Below are 20,771 nucleotides of genomic sequence, written 5' to 3'. Positions count from 1 at the left end.
TTGTTGATTAGTTAAAATTTGAATTCAATACGCTCATATAGGGTGTGTGTGTGTATATGAACCAGCTATGTTCATCTTCATTCTGCAATAACCAAAAAACCTTACCAGTTAGCACATTCACAACCATTTTGCACTCATATTAGTCAGTTAAACATGAAGCACATTACACTCACATTTACAATTTTGTCCCTCATTCTCATTTCTACTATTTCTGTACAAGCATGCACTAATAACACTGATTGCGCAAGTATGTGCCAGATCGGTCTTCCAGCGTGCCTCAATGGGAAATGTGTTTGCTTTCCGCCCACTGCACAAGTAGCAGCAACACCATTGACAGAAGTTTTGACACTCGAAGAATGTATTTCAGACTGTGATTGCAAGATTCAATGTCAATTCGGTCACAAAATTTGTCGTAAAAATATTTGCGGATGCATTGATCATCCCAAATTTACACCACCCATTTGCACTAACAGTTAATTCTTAGTGCGGGGGCAGATCCAGTCATTATAGAATACAATTTTTATCTCATTATATGTCATGTTATCAACATGTATTTTAATTAATTATAAGTTACGTTTGTGTTTTCGTTGAATGTTCGATATGCTTTCCAAAAAGCTAAAATCCAAATATCAACAGTGTTTTATATTATAAGATATTTGAATGAATTATTTGCAATCCATAAAATCATAATAGAAATTGACAAAAATATTAAAAGTAAATTTTATTTTTATTAAATATTTCAAAATTTAAATTGATTGTCCATGTAACTATAAGATATAGAGGGTTTTATGAAGGTTTTATAAATCAAATGCATGGATATGAACAAGAGTAAACTCATTAAGAAAAAGTATATGCACAATATTTGTTAACTTTTAATAGTGTGTATTTCATATGACTTTTTAAGAATATTTTTTTTCATGACACTAAAATCCTAGATTTAAACAAGTCAAGAAAAATCAACTCCAAAATCAAGCTCTTATATATCATCTTTATCTTCTGATTCATAATTAAATTCAAAATAATTCTAATGCCAGATTCTTGGATTCAGATAAATCTTATTACAGACTATTATAAGCTATTCCATTTCAATGAGTTAAAATCAGAGTTACGTTTAAGTTATGTTTTACCACATATATACGTGATGTTTTTCTTTATGATATGTCGACTAGAATTTTAATGGGGGGGCTGGAATGATTAGAGATGCGTAACCTAGGTAAGGAATCCACACATATTATCAATTCAAATATTAATACTTTATTGAAAATTAATAATAATTTATGAACTTTAATTGACGGTAATTTAGTTTTACTTAATATAGGGTGTAATAGAGTTGATGTAGAGGTCGGATACATAATTTTTAGAATTTTAGCACGAATAGTTTAAAATCATTTAGAATTAAGAAAGATTTCTAAAAGTATAAAAATCATTAACAAATCTACAAATCTGACATTTTTGTTAAGATTTATTTCCAATTCATGATTTTAATTTATCCTTTACATTTTGATTAAATACACCTTGAATTTATAATATTTTAAAATAATGCTTCGAATTGGGATGAAATACACCCCTTTTGATACAGAGAAAAAAAATAAGCACATTTAAAAACTTAATACTAAAAGGGGTGTATTGGATTATGATTTTAATTGATTATTTTTAATTTATGGATTTTAATGGATTGTATGTGATTTTTATTTTGTGCAGATTCTTGATAAATTCTTTAGAATTTAAGAACAATGCTTCAAAATCTCATAGACATTGGTGAAATTTCAAAAAACTTAAAAGACACCGAAAAATTTCACAAAATCCATCATCTTATGAAATCCAAAAACAATTCATCAACATTTGAATCTAATCAGATTTTAATGGATTTTAAACAATCTCAATTGAATATCATCAAGTTTTTAAGCAAATTTTAAATCCTGATTGAAGAATAACATTAGATTTTGTAGCATAATTTAAAATCCCAATTGAATACCCCAAGATTTTAATTGATTTTAAACAATCCTAATTTAATACCCTTAGATTTCATGAATGAAAAAAATTTTCTTTAAAATCCCTATCGAATACACCCCCTAAATTCTCTTCCCAAATATTTTTCTCAGATGAAGTGGCAGACATATGACTAATTTTAATTGGATGGTTAATCTGTATACAGGGTGTCCCATTATTATTAATGTGATGTTGCCAACTGGATTTGGGAAAAAAATTTGAGAACACTTTTTCAGATAGAGCATTTTCCTAAAAAAAATTGAAATTCATGTATTTAACTCTACATAAGATCAAAAATGAACAAAGTCTTCACAACAAAACTCCAACCAGACTCATTTCTCGATTTTATTTTTATTAAGAAGCCTAATTTTGAACATGAAATCCATTCAATTTGGAAGGAAACCTAAGTCGAACTCTTTGCCTACTTGACTCGAGCTTCGCTAGTTTAGTTCAAATCAGCTAGGTTCTGCTCAAACTTGTTTAACTCTATATAGTTTAGATGAAATTTATATATTTTTAAATTCAGAATATATGTAAATTTTGAATATTTTAAAAAGAAAATTCAAACCACTATTATTAAAAATTTGACATGAAAGATCGATTGATACTTGAGATAAGAGCAAATGTATACGTTCCTTGTGAGTTATAAAATTTTATATTATATTTTACAAATCTGGATCGATCGAGTAAAAAATCCATGATAATTGTCTTTGAGTCAAGTGTAAATGTAGGTATGAATATTAATAACGACAATGTGATGTTGATATTGATAAAACTTAAAAGATTATAAATTATATTTTACAAGTGAGGATTAGTTAAAGTAATAATTTTATGCAAATTATTTGCGAGCAACTCGACTCTGTTCGAACTCAACACAAATTTAATTCTAACTCAAATTGGTCATGAGTAAACTCGTGTTCGGCTTGTTTGGTAACGTGCCGATCTTGAAAACAACTTTTTGTTTAGTTGAAAAATCGGGATCGACACAAATCATTTAAGAAAAAAGTCAAACTCTCCTCGACTATGTTCTTTTGCATCTCTAATTGCAGACATAATTGTAAAAATTGTTTGATTCATGAATTTTAGGTGTTTTTTTTGAGAAATATATGTTTTTCAAAATTATTTTGCCAAAATTCATTTTTGTTTTTAAAATAATCGCAAAAACTAACTATCGTTTTGATTTTTTTAGAAAAATATGAATTTGCAATTTTGTATCGATTCTTGCAACTGAAATCAACGAGGATTAGTTTTAAATGCAATTTTACAATTTTAAAAAAAATATAAAGAATTTAAAGAATATTTCTAGTTTTTTGGTGTAAGCCCACCCTAAAGCTATTTTTTTTATAAGTTTATGGATTTTAATTAGTTGAGTTTTGTTTGTGATATAAAAGAGCATTATTATTTAAAATTTATATACTAGTTAGTCCTCCAACTTCAAAACTATATATTAAAATCCAAATTTTAAAACCTAAATTCCTAAAATTAAACTCTAAACCTCATTATCTACAAGCTAAGTCCTAAATTGTGGTCTCTAGACTTTAAAATCCGGTTAATTATCAATTGAACCACTTGTTTTATTTTAATATATTAAGTAGATCACCAACAAATTTTTGGTCTCATTTGCATCTCTAATTTTAAATTAAAATACATCATGATAAATTATTGCGTCGTGAGATCAAAATAAACGTGTTTGTTACAGAAGACACTATGATGATAAGTAACAAAAAAACAAAAATCCAAAATTAAATCAGAGAAATTTACACAAATAGAGGTTAAATTCAATTCAAAAAGAAAGAAAAATACATGTTTGATTAGAAAAAGCGAAGTATTAAGAAAGATGTGATATACTTATTCATAAAAATTTCAATAATCAACTTTTTACATTTAATTTTTTTTAAAATAAATAGAATGCAACTTTATTTTAATTTAATTAGAGATGAAAATAAGACCAAAAATTTCTCAGTTGATATATTCGAATGAAGCAAATGACCTAATGGATAATTGACTCCTTTAAAATCTAAATCAAAAAAATTTCATTTTTTAAGACAAAAAAGTTGCATTGATTCTTATATTTCAAGAATAACTTTTACAAAGGAGTAGTTTGAAGCCTTGAAATGGTGAAAGAATCAGGAAGAAATTATCACAAAGTAGTACGAATTTTCAGTACAAAACATTAAGCATAGTAACTACATTAGCAGGAAGCTGATGAAGTTTTCGGTATAACATGAATACCGCATTTGTTCACTACTTGAATGTTTCCCCTCCCCGAAATAAAACATCGATCCTCCCCCCACATTTAAGCAGTTCATTGATGCCCTCTTCACATATGCATTCCACCCTCTATACCACTAGTGGCAGAATTGATTGAAAGGCTGTGGCATCTTTGTATATACAATGTCTTCAACTGTTTCAAGCTGGATAAATCAGGTAACTGATTCGCTATGCCAAACAAGAAACAGCAAACAATTTTCAGCGGATAACTTCTTATTTTCTACAATTCTCTGAAAAAAAAACTTCATATTTTCTACAATTTATGAACTAGAACAAATAATCATATAAATTATTTAGTATTTAGTATGAACATTTTCTTCGTATCATACCTTGGGGTTCTTCCACAGTATCCTCAGTTTTCTGGATGACATTTCAAGTGAGACGAGTTTTTCTGGGCAAAAATTGAAAGACATATACTTCCATGGAAAACCATGCCACCGCATACACCTTAGCTGATGAAATACATTTTTGAAATTTTCCGTTATGTCATGTTGGACGTAATGTGCATCAATTTCAAGTAATCTCAGGTTGGATAGCTTTCCGAGTATCTCAGCAGTAATTTGCCTTTTCGTGGACATGGTTAAGTCTAATATAAGTCCTTCGATTTTGTTTACTCCCTGATATGATATATTAGAAAAGAAAACTAATAAGATATATATTTCGTAATATTAATTTTTATTATGAAGCATAAACAAGCCATATAATTACCTCCAGATTTTGCAAATCCTTCCCTGCATTCCCTCCCAATAACAAGCGTGTGTTCTTTCCAAGGTCAAGTCCCATGCGTCGGATAAGATTATGCATCCGAAACTTATTACCTATATCAATAGAAAGTAAACATCTTTCTATTAATATTGGTATTCCAACGTCTGGAAAAAAATCACAAGAATTGAATATACAAACAGCCTCATCTTTGTCCTTCCCTACAAAAAAGAAGGCAATATCAAGGAACATTGGCTTCTCCGTGTCATCATCTAAGTCATCGTAGCTCAGTTGAAGGATTTCTTGTATCTCTTTTTCGGGAATTTTTCTAAGCTTTTCAAGTTTACCTTTCCAGAATGACACATCAGTCCTACCGCGCAAAGATGAACCCAAAACCTTGAGAGCTAATGGAACACCTCCGGCATAAGTTACAAATCTTATTGCAAGCTCTCTAAAACTCTCAGGCGGCTTTGGTATTCGGAAGGCATGATAGCTAAATAGCTCCAATGAACACATTTCATCCAATTCCATCACCATGTATATATCTACTTCTGATATGTCCACTTTGGATTGATTTAGCAGGTTTACATCTCTCGTCGTAAAAATAATTCTACTTCCGGCAGAAAGCAAGCTGTGAAGCCTAGCAAGCAACTCTGAATAGATTGATTGGTGCAGATCATCCAAGACAATAAGAGCTTTCTTGGAACAAAGGATTTGTTCTAATTTTTTTATTCCACTTTCAGCATTCCGGACTATATAGTCCTTCCTTCTGAGAAGTTTAATCAAGAGCTGATTAAGTACAGGAAGCAGAGAAATATCTCCTTGTGAATGTGGTTTTTCATTTTCAATGAAGCAACTAACATCAAATTCGTGGGAATATTTGTTGTAGAAAGCAATGGCGGTTGTAGTTTTTCCAATTCCGCCCATCCCACAAATCCCAATGGCACGGACATCATTTAACTCCATGTTTAGCTTTTGATATATCTCTTCTGTAACTGGATTTATCCTAACTAGATATTCCTCAAGATGTAATTCCTCCCTACATGTGGCCTTTAAGACATTCTCCACAATCTCTTGAATGATATTCGATTCATTCCTGTCAATTTTAATCATACGTAATTTTAATTCATGTCTCCTAAAAATATAAAATTGAAATCTATCATGTGTTTAACATTAATTGGACATACTCATCTGAATCTTTTTTGAGATGGTACCCTGATAGCTGGCCGATTTCAGCAAGAGCGGATTTCCATTTCTCTATAAAATCAACAGAGTACCGCTTCATATGATAACTAAGAGCTTCTCCAAAACCCCCTTTCTGGTGCCGAAGATCTGATGGATCAACGTAGTAGAAAACAGGAACAATCCGATTCCGGTTCCTCTTGCAATTCAGGATCTCCACAAGCTCATTAAGGCACCATGGTGAACGAGCATAGTTCTCAGACAGAACGACGACAAACATCTTTGTACCATGGATTGCTTTGAGTAGTCCGCATGAAATTTCTTCTCCTTTCTCTAGTTCAGGATCATCTTTGAAGGTTAAAATTTCAGCTTGATCCAGGGAAAAGTAAAGATTGGCAATAAAGTTTCTGCGAGTATCTTTACCATAAAAGCTCAAAAAGACATCCCAACTAGGAGGAGATGAAAAAGAAGTGGCTGTCAATTGATTACTTGTGGTTGCCATGTGAAACTGATAGTAAGAAATTCAAGAAATGACAGTTAACAGGATCTATCAAGAATTTCATTACTTTCAGGTTGGAAATTCACTTCGAAACTTCTCAAAGGTCTTCCCGGTTGCTGCATGGAACCTACACTGAATTTTCTCTAGTTTCGGTCTTGAAAGTCTCCACGAAACTTCTCAGAGGTCTGCGAAAAATACAAAGAGTTAAGGCTGAGTTTACCAACAACAATCCTCTAGCTGCGAGAGGATATTAGTACTTTTTGTTAATATTTTGTAACAGTAAATTTACGAAGAAGGAATTAGAGAAAGAGGTGCAGAGTGTGATGAGGGGACACCAGGTGCCGCTTTCGCTTTCTGCTGATTCCAAATCAAAGTGGAAATAAAGTCAGTCAGCACTAATTTCTACTACTTTATCTACTTTTGGCCTGGAAATGCAAATGAAACTTCTCTCAGGGCTGGCCCTCGTATGAATATAGTACTGCCTTTGACAGCTCCACCAAATTTGCCCACATTGTACCATTTCCAAGTGTCTTAACATGGAAACTGCATATACCTATTATCTATTGATAATCCATGATCACGATATACTGCTCGGCTAATTTGCATTATTATCAAGTTAGGATTGCAAATATATCCATTTCCACTCTAATTCCTCTATAAAAAGTAAACAAATTTAAGTTTATAAAGAAAAAAATATAAATATCACAGAGAGTATACAAAAAACGCCCAATGTTACTGTTTTTAGAGCATAATCATTCTGCAAACTCGCTGTTTGGTAGAATAGCCATAAATGAGAGGGAGTTGTGTTGTTCTACCTGCAAAATAAATAAAGGCGGATTTTATGTAAGCTGAGAGAGAAAAGCATTAGGGAAGAAAAATATTGACATACCATTATAATGGAAGTCTCTTTCAAATCAATAACTTTCAAATTGTTGCACCTGCTAAAACTCAAACTTTCCAGAGTTTCCAGTTCCTTCAACATTGACAGATTTGGAAGTTCTTTCAGGCTTTTGCATTTACTAACTTCAATTAGTTTAAGATGAGGAAGTGGAGGAAGTGAATCAAGGTTGATACATCTATGTATATAGAAAATTTTCAGCTCATTCAAGGGAGCTGTTTTAATGCTGCATGGCCAAATATATTTAAGAGCATTAGATTCACAGGAAGTTTTGGGAAGGAGGACCTGAGACTTTTACCGTTGGCCAATGTAAGATATTGGAGGTTGTGAAGCTTAGAAAGACTTAAGTGTCTGTTAGAGAGACTCTCCGGCCATCATCAACAATGTATAAGTACTTTAGGGAAGAGAAACTTTGAATTATAGGCATCCATAAGCTTATATTACATCTCAGACTCAAATCTTCCAACTTCATGTTTTCTAACCTATCAGGCAAATCAAGATGACATGCTAATTGTGTTCAAGGTAAAGGCTTCTTGTGGCACTGTCTGTTTCAGGACGGTTTTTTCTCTCCAAGAAAATTCCAGGCTGTTTAGGAATAGGCAACGCATCATCCCTAGTCAGCATCCTTATCATCGATGACATGTTTGGCCTATCTTCTGGATACTCTTCCATACCTGAAAATTAGTCAAGGTTAAAATTTTAAATATTGCAAGACCAGCAGATTAAGAACTTATACCATAGATATATAGTTTACTTACATGTCCAATAAGATTAAGGATGTGAACTGGATGGTAAAAACCTCTATTTTTCTCCCCGGCTATTATCTCTAGAAGTACTATGACAAAACTATAGACAACAGACTTAACTGGGAACTGTCCATCAAAGAGGTACTCCGGAGACATGAATCTGCTAAATGGTAAAAATTGGTGTTATGGAATAGAAAACGAGGGGTGTGAGCGATTCGTAATTTGGACTGGTCTCGGTGCGAGATGCCTACATATCTTCTGCTAGGAGAAGAATCAAGTCCAAAACGTAGTTCTAGTTGTGAGGGGTAGAGCCCTTTATATAGGCGCTTCGGAGTCAGAAATCGGGTGGAAGTATGATTCCACGTACCAAACTTCTTATCGAAGTACGCTTCGGAGCAATAGATATGACTGAACTCATATTTTTGAGGGTTAATGTTGATCTTGAACTCTTGGACGTTCATCCACGAGAGTCAGTTGTATCGTAGGACTTAACTTCGTAACTGGACCTTCACATTGGCCTTAGGCCCATCAGAGTCTACATCACGATCCATACATATCTGGTTCGGACTGTTATTGGGCCAAAGCAGGATCACACATGCTTAAACCGACATCTCGGGCCTTTGCCGGATCGGGCCGTGATATCTAATTAATTCGACCCCTATCATTTGCCCCCCAACTTCCGACAAATTTCATGGTAATTTGTCGAAAGTTTATAGAGACTTTCGTACAGCTATTCGAGCTTTACCGAATATTTTTCGCGGCTTCCGTATTATACGTCGTGTATTTTGTCGAATTTTTCATTACGATAGTATCTTCGTATTTTCTGAGGCTTCATTCTATTTTATTGAAATTTTTGTGATTCAATTCCCATTTTCTAGAATTTTCCATGCCTTTACGTAATTTTCAAAATACCTTTTGAAAATAAATCTCAATTTCCATGATTTTCCAGAATTTTCAGGATTTTGGTATTTTCTTTTAAAGAATAGAAATAATTTTTAATTGAACATTACCCTTCAAGAGGAAATGCTCCCTTGGTGTACATTGCAACGCCAACGAGACCATTTAGGTAGCCATGCCCAGGAGTCATGCTTGGGCATTGTTGAGAGCTTCAATTAACGCTTGTCTTCCTTGGCGTTTTGCAACAAACGCCAAGGAGACATTAATATGTGCAACACCTAGGAGACATGCTTCCTAGGCGTGCCTAACCTTTCCTGGTTGAGATGTGTCCTGGGCGTGCTTATCAACGCCCAGGAGACATATTTCGTTCAACGCCTAGGAGACATGTCTCCTAGGCGTGTCCCTATTATAACTGTTAATTGTGCATGTGTCCTTGGCGTGGCTACAGGCGCCAAGGAGACATGTTTCTCACACGCCTACAGGAGATTGCTTCCTGGGCGTGTTTGGGTAAGGGCCTTCTTTAGGCTTTGTTGCAATGGTGTCTCCTTGGCGTGCCTAAAAACGCCAAGGAGACATTGCCCTTAACCACGCCCACAAGATGTGCTTCCTAGGCGTGGTTCAATTATAAGCCCAACTAAGGCTTCAATTGAGTGATGTTCCTTTGGGGTTCTTTGAGACGCCAAGGAGACATAATATCATACTTAGGAGCCACATAGTGTTATAGGTTGTGGGCCTTAGTCTATAACTTGTCAGGCCTATTACTTTCTTTTTCCTTTATTTTTCAGATGTCTCCCAGAATTCTCGAGATCATTCTAGAATGGTTCCGTCTTTTCAGATTCGTGGGCTTCCCGCCTGTGACAAGGCCTTTCAACTGGCCCAAAGCCCATTTTACCGGCTGCAGGCTGTGAAAGCTAGGGTTTACCGGAAGGGCAACCGGAACCTACTTCCTATATATTGAGGGGCTGAGAGTTCATTTCTCATTTCTCATTTCACAAACACTCGTTAGAGCAAGAGCCCAACCTCTCTCAAACACTCTAGTTTTACGGCGAGCATCTAGGCGAAAATCCGGCAATCTTCAAAGATTTTCCAGATTCCGGCCGATCTTCAAGCGTTTCCCCAGTTTCCGAGCAATCTTCATCTTTTCTTCATCAGTCTCTGGGTTTCAAACCTTCATTCGAAGAATATCAATGGCGGACTCTTCTTCATCGCAGCAATCCCAGAAATCTCAGCTATCTCAGCGACCTGCGGCTCGTTCTCGCGCTAGTCGAGGTAAAAAATTCCTCGTCCATGCTAGCGTTACTTCTTTAGGTGATTTACTTAGCGAATTTGGTCAAGCTTTTCCCAATCTTCACCATCTTGATGCATATAACCACCCTTCTAAGTATAAGCAAAAGGATGTCGACATAATGGCCAAACATTTTGGAATAGAGCACCCTTATAGGGCCGTGGCTCTAGGCCCAAATGATAGGGCTTGTTACCCTAAGCCTGGGGCCATTAGGGTTTACAAGGAGATGTTCTACGCGGGCTTTAGGCTCCCACCTCCTATGTTCGTTTATAGGTTGCTGGCTGAGGCCCGGGTATGTCCAACCCAACTTCAGCCCAATGGCTGGAGGTTCATATACTGTTTTTTAGTCCAATGTAAAAAACATAACTTAGAGCCCAATGTAACTGTTTTTAGATACTTGTTTAAATTTGTAAACGCGCCAAACGATGAAGGCTGGGTCAAGATCCAATATAGGACTTTGGGCCGTAGCATCTTCATTTCGGACTCGGCCCCTGACTCCTTCCCTCGTTGGAAGGGTCAATGGTTTTATTTGTATATGGAGGGGGCCGATTGGGCCGATTACTTTTATTCCAACTTTAGTCGGGCCGAGGATGGGGCCATGCGATCCCTTAAATTGGGGGTCGAAGAAAGGGCGGCCATCAAAATCTTGACCGAAGACTGCCTCCACACCACAGTTCGTTGCTAATTTCTGAGGCCTCACTCCAAGAGCATGGGCTCAGTGATTTGGGCCCTGAGGGTAAGCCCATTGCAGCCCCTAACTTTTACTTGTCTTTTATTGTCTACGTGGATTATTGTACTTATGTTATTTTTTTCGTATTTGTCTTACATCCCAAGCCGCACTTGGAAGCTTCTTCAAGAAACGGGAGGCCGCCGCGTCCAAGGCAGTGGTGACCAAGGTCCCCCGCGAAAAGCGACCGCGGAAGGAGGGAAAGTCTCCAGTTATCGAGAAGGTTCCAGCCTTCTTGAATCCGTATCTTTGTCTAACTCTCTTATACAATCTAATAATTTATATATTACATATCAACACAATTGTTTGTGTGGAGTCAAATAATGTATGAGATAAATAATAATTACATAAAAAAATTACTGTATTTTTTGCTACCCTCATATTGCCTACATTATTATCCGGTACAACACTCAATATGGTGGTGTTAGTTACAAACTAAATTTATTCATCATCATCAACACAATCACAAACAAACCCGAGAAAGAAGATAAGATGGGCTTTTAGTTAAAACAGACCACGATCATAATCTTACTGTGGTGCAATTTTTTTTTTCATGTAATAAAATTTAATATTTAACCAGAATAAAGTTGTGAAAAAATATGAAGAGCCATCACATCCCATTAAAAAAATAAATAATATTATTTTAAATCTAGAATATAATTACAAACTAATAAAAAGAAATAACTTTTTCTAGACCGTCAAAAATTTAAAATACAGTTCACTAATCTTTCACATAAAAAATACGTTTCTGAACCACCAAAAGAGGTTAGAATATCCTAAACATAATATATATTTATACTCAAAGATTACCATTAATATATATATATATATATATATATATGTAGCTACATTTATATTAGAATTATATAAATATACTAAAAAAAATTCATGTCATAAATAGTTTATTATTTTTTTTAATTTGGTTATCTTTTAACTTACCGTTTGTTAGTTAAAATTACTTTAATTTAGAAGTAATGTATAAAATATTTAATTTTTATGCAATGTTTTTTACTTATATTTCACTATAATTCGTAATATAAAATATATGATATATTATAAATTTTAGATACATTACATATAAATATAACTTTTTAAATTAATAATAAAAAACCCAGCATAATTTCAAACAAATGTGTTGGGGTTTCACTAGCCCACTTAGCCCAAAAGTATTTAATTTGTTGTGCATTGGTCAGCCCATCCCAGACGACCTAGTCCTTTCTCTCTTTAATATATTACCCTCTTCTCATTGAAACAAACAATCGTCTTTCAATCGTCTCTTCTCTCTTACTGTATTGGTCTCACTCTTTGGATCCTCCCTCTACACATTCAAGATATTCTAACAAGTAAGTCACCCTCCCTCTGCAAATTCAAATAGTTAGTTCTAATTTGTAAGTCAAAAATTGGGGTTTGGGTATAACCAGTGTTCATATATCCAAAACCTAATGTGATTTGATTTTGATTTTGTGTTGTACCTGTTTATACTTTGTGTTTTTTGGCAACTGGCAGGTTTCTTATAGGTTATTAGGCATCAGATTAGTTTTTCATTTGTGATCTTAATTAAATCTATTCTTTCATTTGGGGCTTTGATTTAGGAATTTTATCGAAAACTAAGTTTTTAATCATATTGGTATTTACGACATATTTCATTACATTTCATCGGTATCAATTTGATACTATTATAAGTAAATTTTTAATACAAAACGAAATGAATGCCTCAGAAATGTAGAAAATATTATTTAATATTTTAAATTAAATTTTAATTAATCATTCAATAATATTTTAAATCAACCATATTCAGTCCACCACTCAACCCAAAACATGATATCTCAAATAATACCTCAACTCCATATCACCTTAACCACATTTCTCATTCCAACCCCATACCCATCTTTCATCAAAATATTCTCTTATACATTTATGACTATATGTTGGGTTAAATACTGCTATAACGTGTTGTACATGACTACATGTAGTAGTGACGGTGTTAGTATGTTTGGAGATTAACATGATAAGACTTCATCAGTATAATGTTGAGAAATAAACATGATAAGGCTTTAATGAACATAATAATATATAATGATTCTCACAAGATGCAGGAGGAAAAGGATCAGAGAAAAAAGCTGTTACAATTTTTGATAGGCCTAAATGAAAGTTTTACCGCTGCTAGACGATAGATTCTCATGATGAATCCATTACCTAGTGTACCACAAGCTTATTCTCTTGTGAAACAGGAAGAAAGACAAAGGATGGGACACAATACCACTCAGTCATTTACTGCAAATGTCAAGAACAATTCTCAAACCTCAAAGATGTAGTCCTCTGTTCCTAACACAACCAATGATTCCTTAACTAAACGTGCAACTTTGAAGTGTGTTTACTGTCACAGGGAAGGTCATGTGAAAGACAAATGTTATAAATTGATTGGATATCCTCCAAGAGGCAGAGGAATGGGTAAATTTGGTTCTGGTAATCAAGGATTTAAGCCTCAGGCAATGAATGTGGTTGGAGCTAGCAATGTGGCAGATTTCTCTAATGCACTGTTTTGGTAAAACATAAGGGCACTGTTTTGACTTCTGGTACACAGAAGGGTGGACTGTGTTATCTGTTTGTTGACACTGTTATTCCACATATCAATAATGTGGGACCATCTGTCAACAATCTTCCTTCCAAGTTGTGGCACCTTAGACTAGTTCATGCACCTCATGATGTTTTGAAACACAACACTAGTCTAGACATCTCAGCTCCTTGTTCCAAAGACTGTCTAGTGTGTCTTGCAGCAAAACAGTCCATGTTACCTTTTCCCAACACAGTTCAAGTCATGCTAATTCTCCTTTTATTTTTGTTCATATGGATGTGTGGGGACCTTAAAAGGTCACAACCACTAAAGGTTGTAGGTATTTTTTAACTGTGGTTGATGATTATAGTAAAGCCACTTGGTCCTTCTTGTTGTCTACAAAACATGATGTTTTTCAGAATTTTAAGGCCTTTTACAATCATATGCATACACACTTCAACACCACTATAAAGTCTATCAGGACTTATCATGGAAGTGAGTTCCTCAATCACACCTTTCATGCTTTTCTAGAACAATTTGGTATTGCTCACCAATATTCTTGTACATATACCCCACAACAAAATTCTAGAGTTGGAAGAAAGCACAAACATCTTTTAGAAATTGCTAGGTCACTCAGATTTCAATCAGGTTTACCTTCTAGGTATTGGGGAAATTGTATTTTGACATCTACTCATATTGTGAATCTTTTGCCAACTCTTGTCTTGAGCAATAAAAGTCCTTATGCAGTCTTACATAAGAAGGATCTTGATTATTCCTTACTCAAATGCTTTGGGTGTGTGTTATGCTTCTATTCATTCTAGTGAAAAGTTTGTTTCCAAGGCAATTCAATGTATTTTTTTGGGATATCCTTACCTTCAAAAGGGCTTCAAACTGTTAAGATTAGACAACCATTCTATCTTAGTTAGCAAATATGTCAGATTTCTTGAACATATATTTCCTTACCATCATATGCTGGTTAATATTGTTTCATCTACATCATTTACTCCTGAAAATTCATATCACTTCTTGGATTGGTTAATTAATATTGGGGAGACTTCTGGTTCTGCACCTTGTTCACCAATTCTTCTAGATTATACTTTGATTTCTAAAGGGAATGGTACAGTACCTTTCCATTTAGTTCTCTAGACAGTTGAGCAATCAATTCTCCATCTCTGTCTGAACATGCTCTTGAGCATTCTGAAATTTCTGAGAATTCTAAGAATTCTCCCTCACCTGTTTCCATTAGAAAGCCTATCAGGGCCGAAGCTAAACCTAAATGGTGGGCTGATTATCACTGCCAATCAGCTCAGTTACAGGAACACCCTTCTAATGTTCTTGAGTCTGATCAATTTGATCTAGATTCTCAGACCTTTCAAGCATTTTCTACAGCTTTGGTAGAGCCTAACTTTTTTAATCAGGCAGTCAAGGATCCGAAATGGATCCAAGCTATGCAGCTTGAGCTTAAGAATTTGGAAGCTAACAATACTTGGACTCTAGTCCCATTACCCTCTAGTCTTGTGTTGGTTCTAAATGGGTATACAAGATTAAGTATAAGGCAAATGGGGAGGTTGAAAGATATAATGCTAGGTTAGTTGCCAAGGGTTATACTCAATTTGCTGATGTAGATTTTCATGAAACCTCTGCACTTGTGGTTACGATGGTGACAGTGAGGAGTCTTTTAGCCTTTGCTGCTGCTAATAATTGGTTTGTTGAACAGTTAGATGTGAATAATGCCTTCCTCCATGAGGATTTAGAGGAGGAAGTTTATATGACTCCACCACTCCGTTAGGTTTTACCTCCTTCTAAAGTACCTTTGGTTTGTAAGTTGATCAAATCAATTTATGGTCTTAGGCAGGCATCAAGAAGATGGTTTGCTAAGCTGACCTCATGTTTGCTGGCAGCAGGTTACACACAATATATGACAGAGTATTATTTGTTTACCTTCAGTCAGGGAATTGTTTTTTGGAAAATTGTTGTGTATGTGGATGATATTCTCCTCTGTGGAAATGATATGACTACCATAAATGCACTCAAAAAGTGCTTTTGGATGACACTTTTAGCATTAAAGATCTAAGTCCAGCCAAATACTATTTAGGTCTTGAAATTCACAGGATATCTAAAGGGATTTCTCCAGGACAACAGAAATTCATACATGATATGCTTAAGACTGTTGGTTTGTTGGATTGAAAGTCTTTGTCAGTCCCAATTAAACCACATATCAAGCTGCATGATGGTCCTGAATCTGGAGATTTGTTGCTTGATTTTACACTTTACAGGATACTCATTGGAGAGATGTTATATTTGACTTCTTCCGGGCCTGATATAGCCTTCTGTGTCCAACATTAGTGTCAATTTCTGCATGCCCCAAGAGGCAAAAATCTGGAGGCAGTTCACAGGGTTCTTAGATACATGAGCTTTACCAAAAATCATGGGTTATTTTTCCCATCATAGAATAATCTCACTCTCACTGGATACAGTGATAGTGATTGGGGTGGATGTTAGCTCAGTAGGAGATCAGTGGGTGGATATGCTATCATGCTACGATATGTGGTAGTTTCTTGAAGGTCTAAGAAACAACAAGTGGTGTCACAGAGTACTGAGGCAGAATATAGAGCATTGGCTGATGCTTTTTGTGAAGCAATTTGGTTGACTAGTTTATTGAAAGAGGTTAGTATTAAATGTGAAACTACAATTCCTTTATTCTGTGATAACAAAGCTGCTATTGATCTATCCGCTAATCCAGTTTATCATGCTAGGACTAAGCATATAGAGATAGACTGCCATTTCAGAAGGGAGAAAATTACTTCTGGACTTATTTCCTTATTACAGGTCCTTTCTAAAGACAATGTTGTAGACATTTAACTAAAGGTTTGGGCAAGATTCTGCACTGGAGTTACGCAGCTAAGCTCGGCCTTACCTTTGCTTGTGTTACAACTTCTGTCAATAAAGAGATTTCTGAGGAACAAACTTCTCAAGCTATGTCAGTTGCAAGGGGGGCTAATGAGGATAAAAGGACTATGCAGTCAACTTCACATGTGATATTAATAACACCACAATTGAGTCATAAGCTGGCTATAACATTTATCCAAACAGTGCCTTACTGTTTGTAACCGTTTTGTGTTATGATTGAGTTGTATAAATACTTGAAGACCACCACTCTATGCTGTTAACGCTTGGAATATACTTTCTATACATTTTCTTTCCATTGCTCTCTCTCATGTCTTCATCTCCATTAGTTAAGGCTACGTAGTTAGTTACAGATATTATAGTACAGAAGTTCACAGCAACAATATTTGTTGGAGTAAATATATTGTTGTTCAATGCTCCAACTAGCCCTCCAGTTGAAATTTTTTTATTTCTTGAGCCACGGTGTTGTGACTATAATAGCCCATTTGATTACTCCGGTAACTCAGATTATGGACCAAGGAATACTCCCTGAGTTTACATTATCAGCTTTCCGTAGACTGCCTCCAATATTGTCCGAGTAATTCGGGTTTTGGGCAAAACTGGTTTGCCAGTCATAGCCCATTTGAGTTTTCATATTGTAACAGATATTGTAACAGGCATTATAGACAGAAGAATTGTTGCTTCCAACAGTATCCCCCATGCTTGAATAATTTGTTTTTCAGCCACAGTGTTTTGACGATAATCGCCCATTTGATTGGCATTATGAAGAAAGGCTCTACTCCTTCCAAAAGTACCCTCCATGTGTGCACTATCAGGATTCTATGCAGTAGCATTGCTCAACCCTTCTGAAGCTGAATTCAAAAAAGAAGATGTGTGGTTATTTGGCATCTAGGTTGTATACATGCTCATGTTTGAAGACACCTGAGGACAGAGGACAAATAAAAACAAATTCTAAATAAGAATAAAACTTTAATTTAGTTTTTGGGTATGAGAACAATTAGCTTACTAGGTAGAGTTAATGGTGGAAACCGTTGGGGTATGATGAATTTGATCCATTAGGAGCTCGAACGTGTGTCCTCGTACTGTTTTATGGCCTTTCATAAAGGATTACGGGTCCAACTTCCCCTTTCTCTTATCCTCTCTAAGTTGATTAATCAACATTGGGGTTGGATTTCCTGCCACAATACTTGTACTTGAGCAATAGTTGAGATCTCCCCAAAAAATTTTCCAATTACATTATATAATTAACGATCATAAAAAATACACATCTAAAGTAATTACTTTCAAGAATGAAAGAATATTCTTGTGATTACTATTTAGATATAATATTAGTTTGCACACTGTTCAAAATTTAAAATGAAAAGTGCTTTCTCATTAAAAAACTTTAACGTTCTATTGATGTGACATACAAAATTAATATTTCTCAAAACCAATTCACCTATAAATCAACCTTATATTTTTGTTTATTGGTCAATTTTTTGACACTTGAGAATGAAAAAAAATCCTATTTGATTACTGAAAAATGGGGTCAAATGTATGTGGAAGTAAATTTTCTAGTGATCAAGAACTAACTATTAGTATTACTCCAATCAAAATCGCTATTTTCTTTCAAATGTGTCACATGATTTGTAAGATACATCTTGATTCATTGTTATTATTTTATACGATGTGATACCTTTTGTCTTCTATTTTTGAACATATTATATAAGAATTCAAGGAATAGTACGATTTGAAATATTTATTTTATTAAGTCAACCTCCTATAGAAATTTGAAAGAAAAGAAACTTCACTTACCAGCCATTGAGCAATGATTTGAGATTTTGTAATTTTGGAGCATCATCTTCATTACTTGGAGAATTGATCTTTCTGTATATGTTTATTTGAATAAGTAATATGAAATTTATATATGTAAGGAAATACAAACTTATATTGTGTATATTGAATTTGAACAATCCATTAATCATTACCTACCGATCGGAGACAACAAGTCGGATCCAACATCTTGATTTGAAAATACGAAAAAATTGAAAATAATATCAATTCCAGTACCTGTTATAATATTTTAATAAAAGGATATCATATCATAAATTATGGTAAATGATATACATTACTTTACAAATTTTACAGGTGCTAGGATACATCATTAATCTCCAACAATGATATTGAATTTTTTAATATGATTGCGCTGAATGTAAATAGATCTACGAATCGTGTTCGATACAAATCTAAATTACATACCTGGGCTAGAAGTCATTTTGTTGAAAAATTCTCTAATTCGGCATCATCGGCTAAGGTATTACAACTAGTACGCAAGACAGGTGATATACAAATGATGAAACGATATCAGAATGGGGTATTATGAGAAGAAGATTTTATGCGTGCGAGGCGGCGGTATGCATAAGTATTACTATAGGTTTATGATCATAGCTAAAAGGGTTTATAATCATATTTATAAGCATAATTTAACATCTATGATTAATAAGCCCAAAACAAAACCCAATCAGCCTAATAACCACACTATAACAAATAAATTTATACTTATATATGGGCCTAACTCCTAAGCAACCTTATAGTTACAAAATGAGGTTATTAAGCCTAACTTTCAAAATTGATCATGTTATAACTATAAGGTTGCTTAGGAGTTTGGCTCATATATAAGCATAAATTTATTTGTTATAGTGTGGTTTTTGGGCTAATTGGGTTTTAATTTTGGGCTTATTGATCATAGATGTTAAATTAGGCTTATAAATATGATTATAAACCCTTTTAGCTATGATCATAAACCTATAGTACTAATACTTACGCATACCGCCGCCTCGCAAGCATAAAATCTTCTTCTCATAATACCCCATTCCGATATTGTTTCATCATTTGTATATCAGGTGTCTTGCGTACTAGTTGTAATACCTTAGCCCATGATACCGAATTAGAGGATTTTTCAACAAAATGACTTCTAGCCCAGATATCTAATTTAGATTTATATCGAACACGAGTCCTAGATCTATTTACATTTGGCGCAATCATATTAAACAATTCAATATGGTGGTCAGAGATTAATGATGTATCCTAGCATGTATAAAATTTATAAAGTAATGTATATCAATTACCATCATTTATGATATGATATTCTTTTATTAAAATATTATAACAGGTACTGGAATTGATATTATTTTTAATTTATTTTCTTATTTTCAAATCAAGATGTTGTATCCGACTTGTTGTCTCCGATCGGTAAGTAATGATCAATGGATTGTTCAAATTTAATATACATAATATAAATTTTTATTTCCTTACATATATAAATTTGATATTACTTAATCAAATAAACAAATACAGAAGGATCAATTCTCCAAGCAATGAAGATGATGCTCCAAAATTACAAAATCTCAAATTGTTGCTCAATGGTTGGTAAGTAAATATTCTTTTCTTTCAAATTTCTATATGAGGTTTACTTAATAAAATAAGTATTTCAAATCATAATATTCCATATTGAATTTTTATATATTTGTTCTAAAATAATCTGTTCAGAAATAGAAGACAAAAGGTATCACATTGTATAAATAAGTAACAACGAACAAAGATGTAGCTTACAAATCATATGACGCATCTCAAAGAAAAATGCGATTTTGATTGCATTAATACTAATAGTTAGTACTTGATCGGTAATAATTACACTAGAAAATTTACTTCCACATACATTTGACCCCATTTTTAATAATTAGATAGCAATCTTTTCACTCTCATGTGTCACAAAATTGAGCAATCAAAAAAAATATAATGCATATCATGATTCATAGGTGAATTGGTTTTGAGAAATATTAATTTTGTTTGTCACATCAATAGGACATTAATGTTTTTTTCATAATCAGAAAATATTCATTAAAAGATTAAAATAAAATATTAAATTTTGAACAATGTGCAAACTAATGTTATATCTAGATAGTAATCACAACGATATTTTAAAAAAAATGTTGCAAATAATTATGAGAATTAAATCTCTGCATGAATTGAAATTAGAAATTTAGACTAATATTTTAATAAAATAATACTTTGTAACATATATAGGTATTGTACAAACCGTAAGGAACGAAAAGAGTTGGCACCTGTTTAGACT

At 33.9% G+C, this 20,771-nt stretch overlaps 1 protein-coding gene across 3 annotated transcripts; it reads right to left on the bottom strand.

Annotated features, from left to right (window-relative positions):
• Nucleotides 1-4,047: 4,047 nt before the first annotated feature.
• Nucleotides 4,048-7,056, bottom strand: LOC108194313 (disease resistance protein RUN1-like). 3 transcript variants are annotated; one of them, XM_064080744.1, is made up of 5 exons: nucleotides 6,979-7,019; nucleotides 6,150-6,828; nucleotides 4,969-6,058; nucleotides 4,590-4,877; nucleotides 4,048-4,420 (listed from the first exon to the last, which is right to left on the bottom strand). In XM_064080744.1, exons 2-5 carry the CDS (start codon nucleotides 6,644-6,646, stop codon nucleotides 4,310-4,312), a joined length of 1,986 nt encoding a protein of 661 aa, XP_063936814.1. In that variant the 5' UTR covers nucleotides 6,647-6,828; nucleotides 6,979-7,019; the 3' UTR covers nucleotides 4,048-4,309. The 3 variants fall into 3 exon arrangements, with proteins under 3 accessions (XP_063936814.1, XP_063936813.1, XP_017216751.1); XM_064080743.1 differs by having other exon boundaries at nucleotides 6,150-7,056; XM_017361262.2 differs by having other exon boundaries at nucleotides 4,050-4,428; nucleotides 6,150-7,050.
• Between the last annotated feature and the right edge of the window lie 13,715 nt (nucleotides 7,057-20,771).

The sequence above is a fragment of the Daucus carota genome, chromosome 7 (assembly GCF_001625215.2).
Source record: "Daucus carota subsp. sativus chromosome 7, DH1 v3.0, whole genome shotgun sequence".
Classification (NCBI taxonomy): domain Eukaryota; kingdom Viridiplantae; phylum Streptophyta; class Magnoliopsida; order Apiales; family Apiaceae; genus Daucus; species Daucus carota.
Note: the sequence above shows the minus strand (reverse complement) of the source record. Positions and strands in the feature narration are given on the sequence as shown.

Coding starts and splice junctions, on each gene's coding strand:
- LOC108194313 (XM_064080743.1), bottom strand. CDS start 6,646: ATGGCAACCACAAGTAATCAATTGACAGCCACTTCTTTTTCATCTCCT. Junction 6,059..6,149: donor CTCAAAAAAGATTCAGATGA/GTATGTCCAATT, acceptor TAAAATTGACAG/GAATGAATCGAATATCATTC. Junction 4,878..4,968: donor AGGATTTGCAAAATCTGGAG/GTAATTATATGG, acceptor ATATCATATCAG/GGAGTAAACAAAATCGAAGG.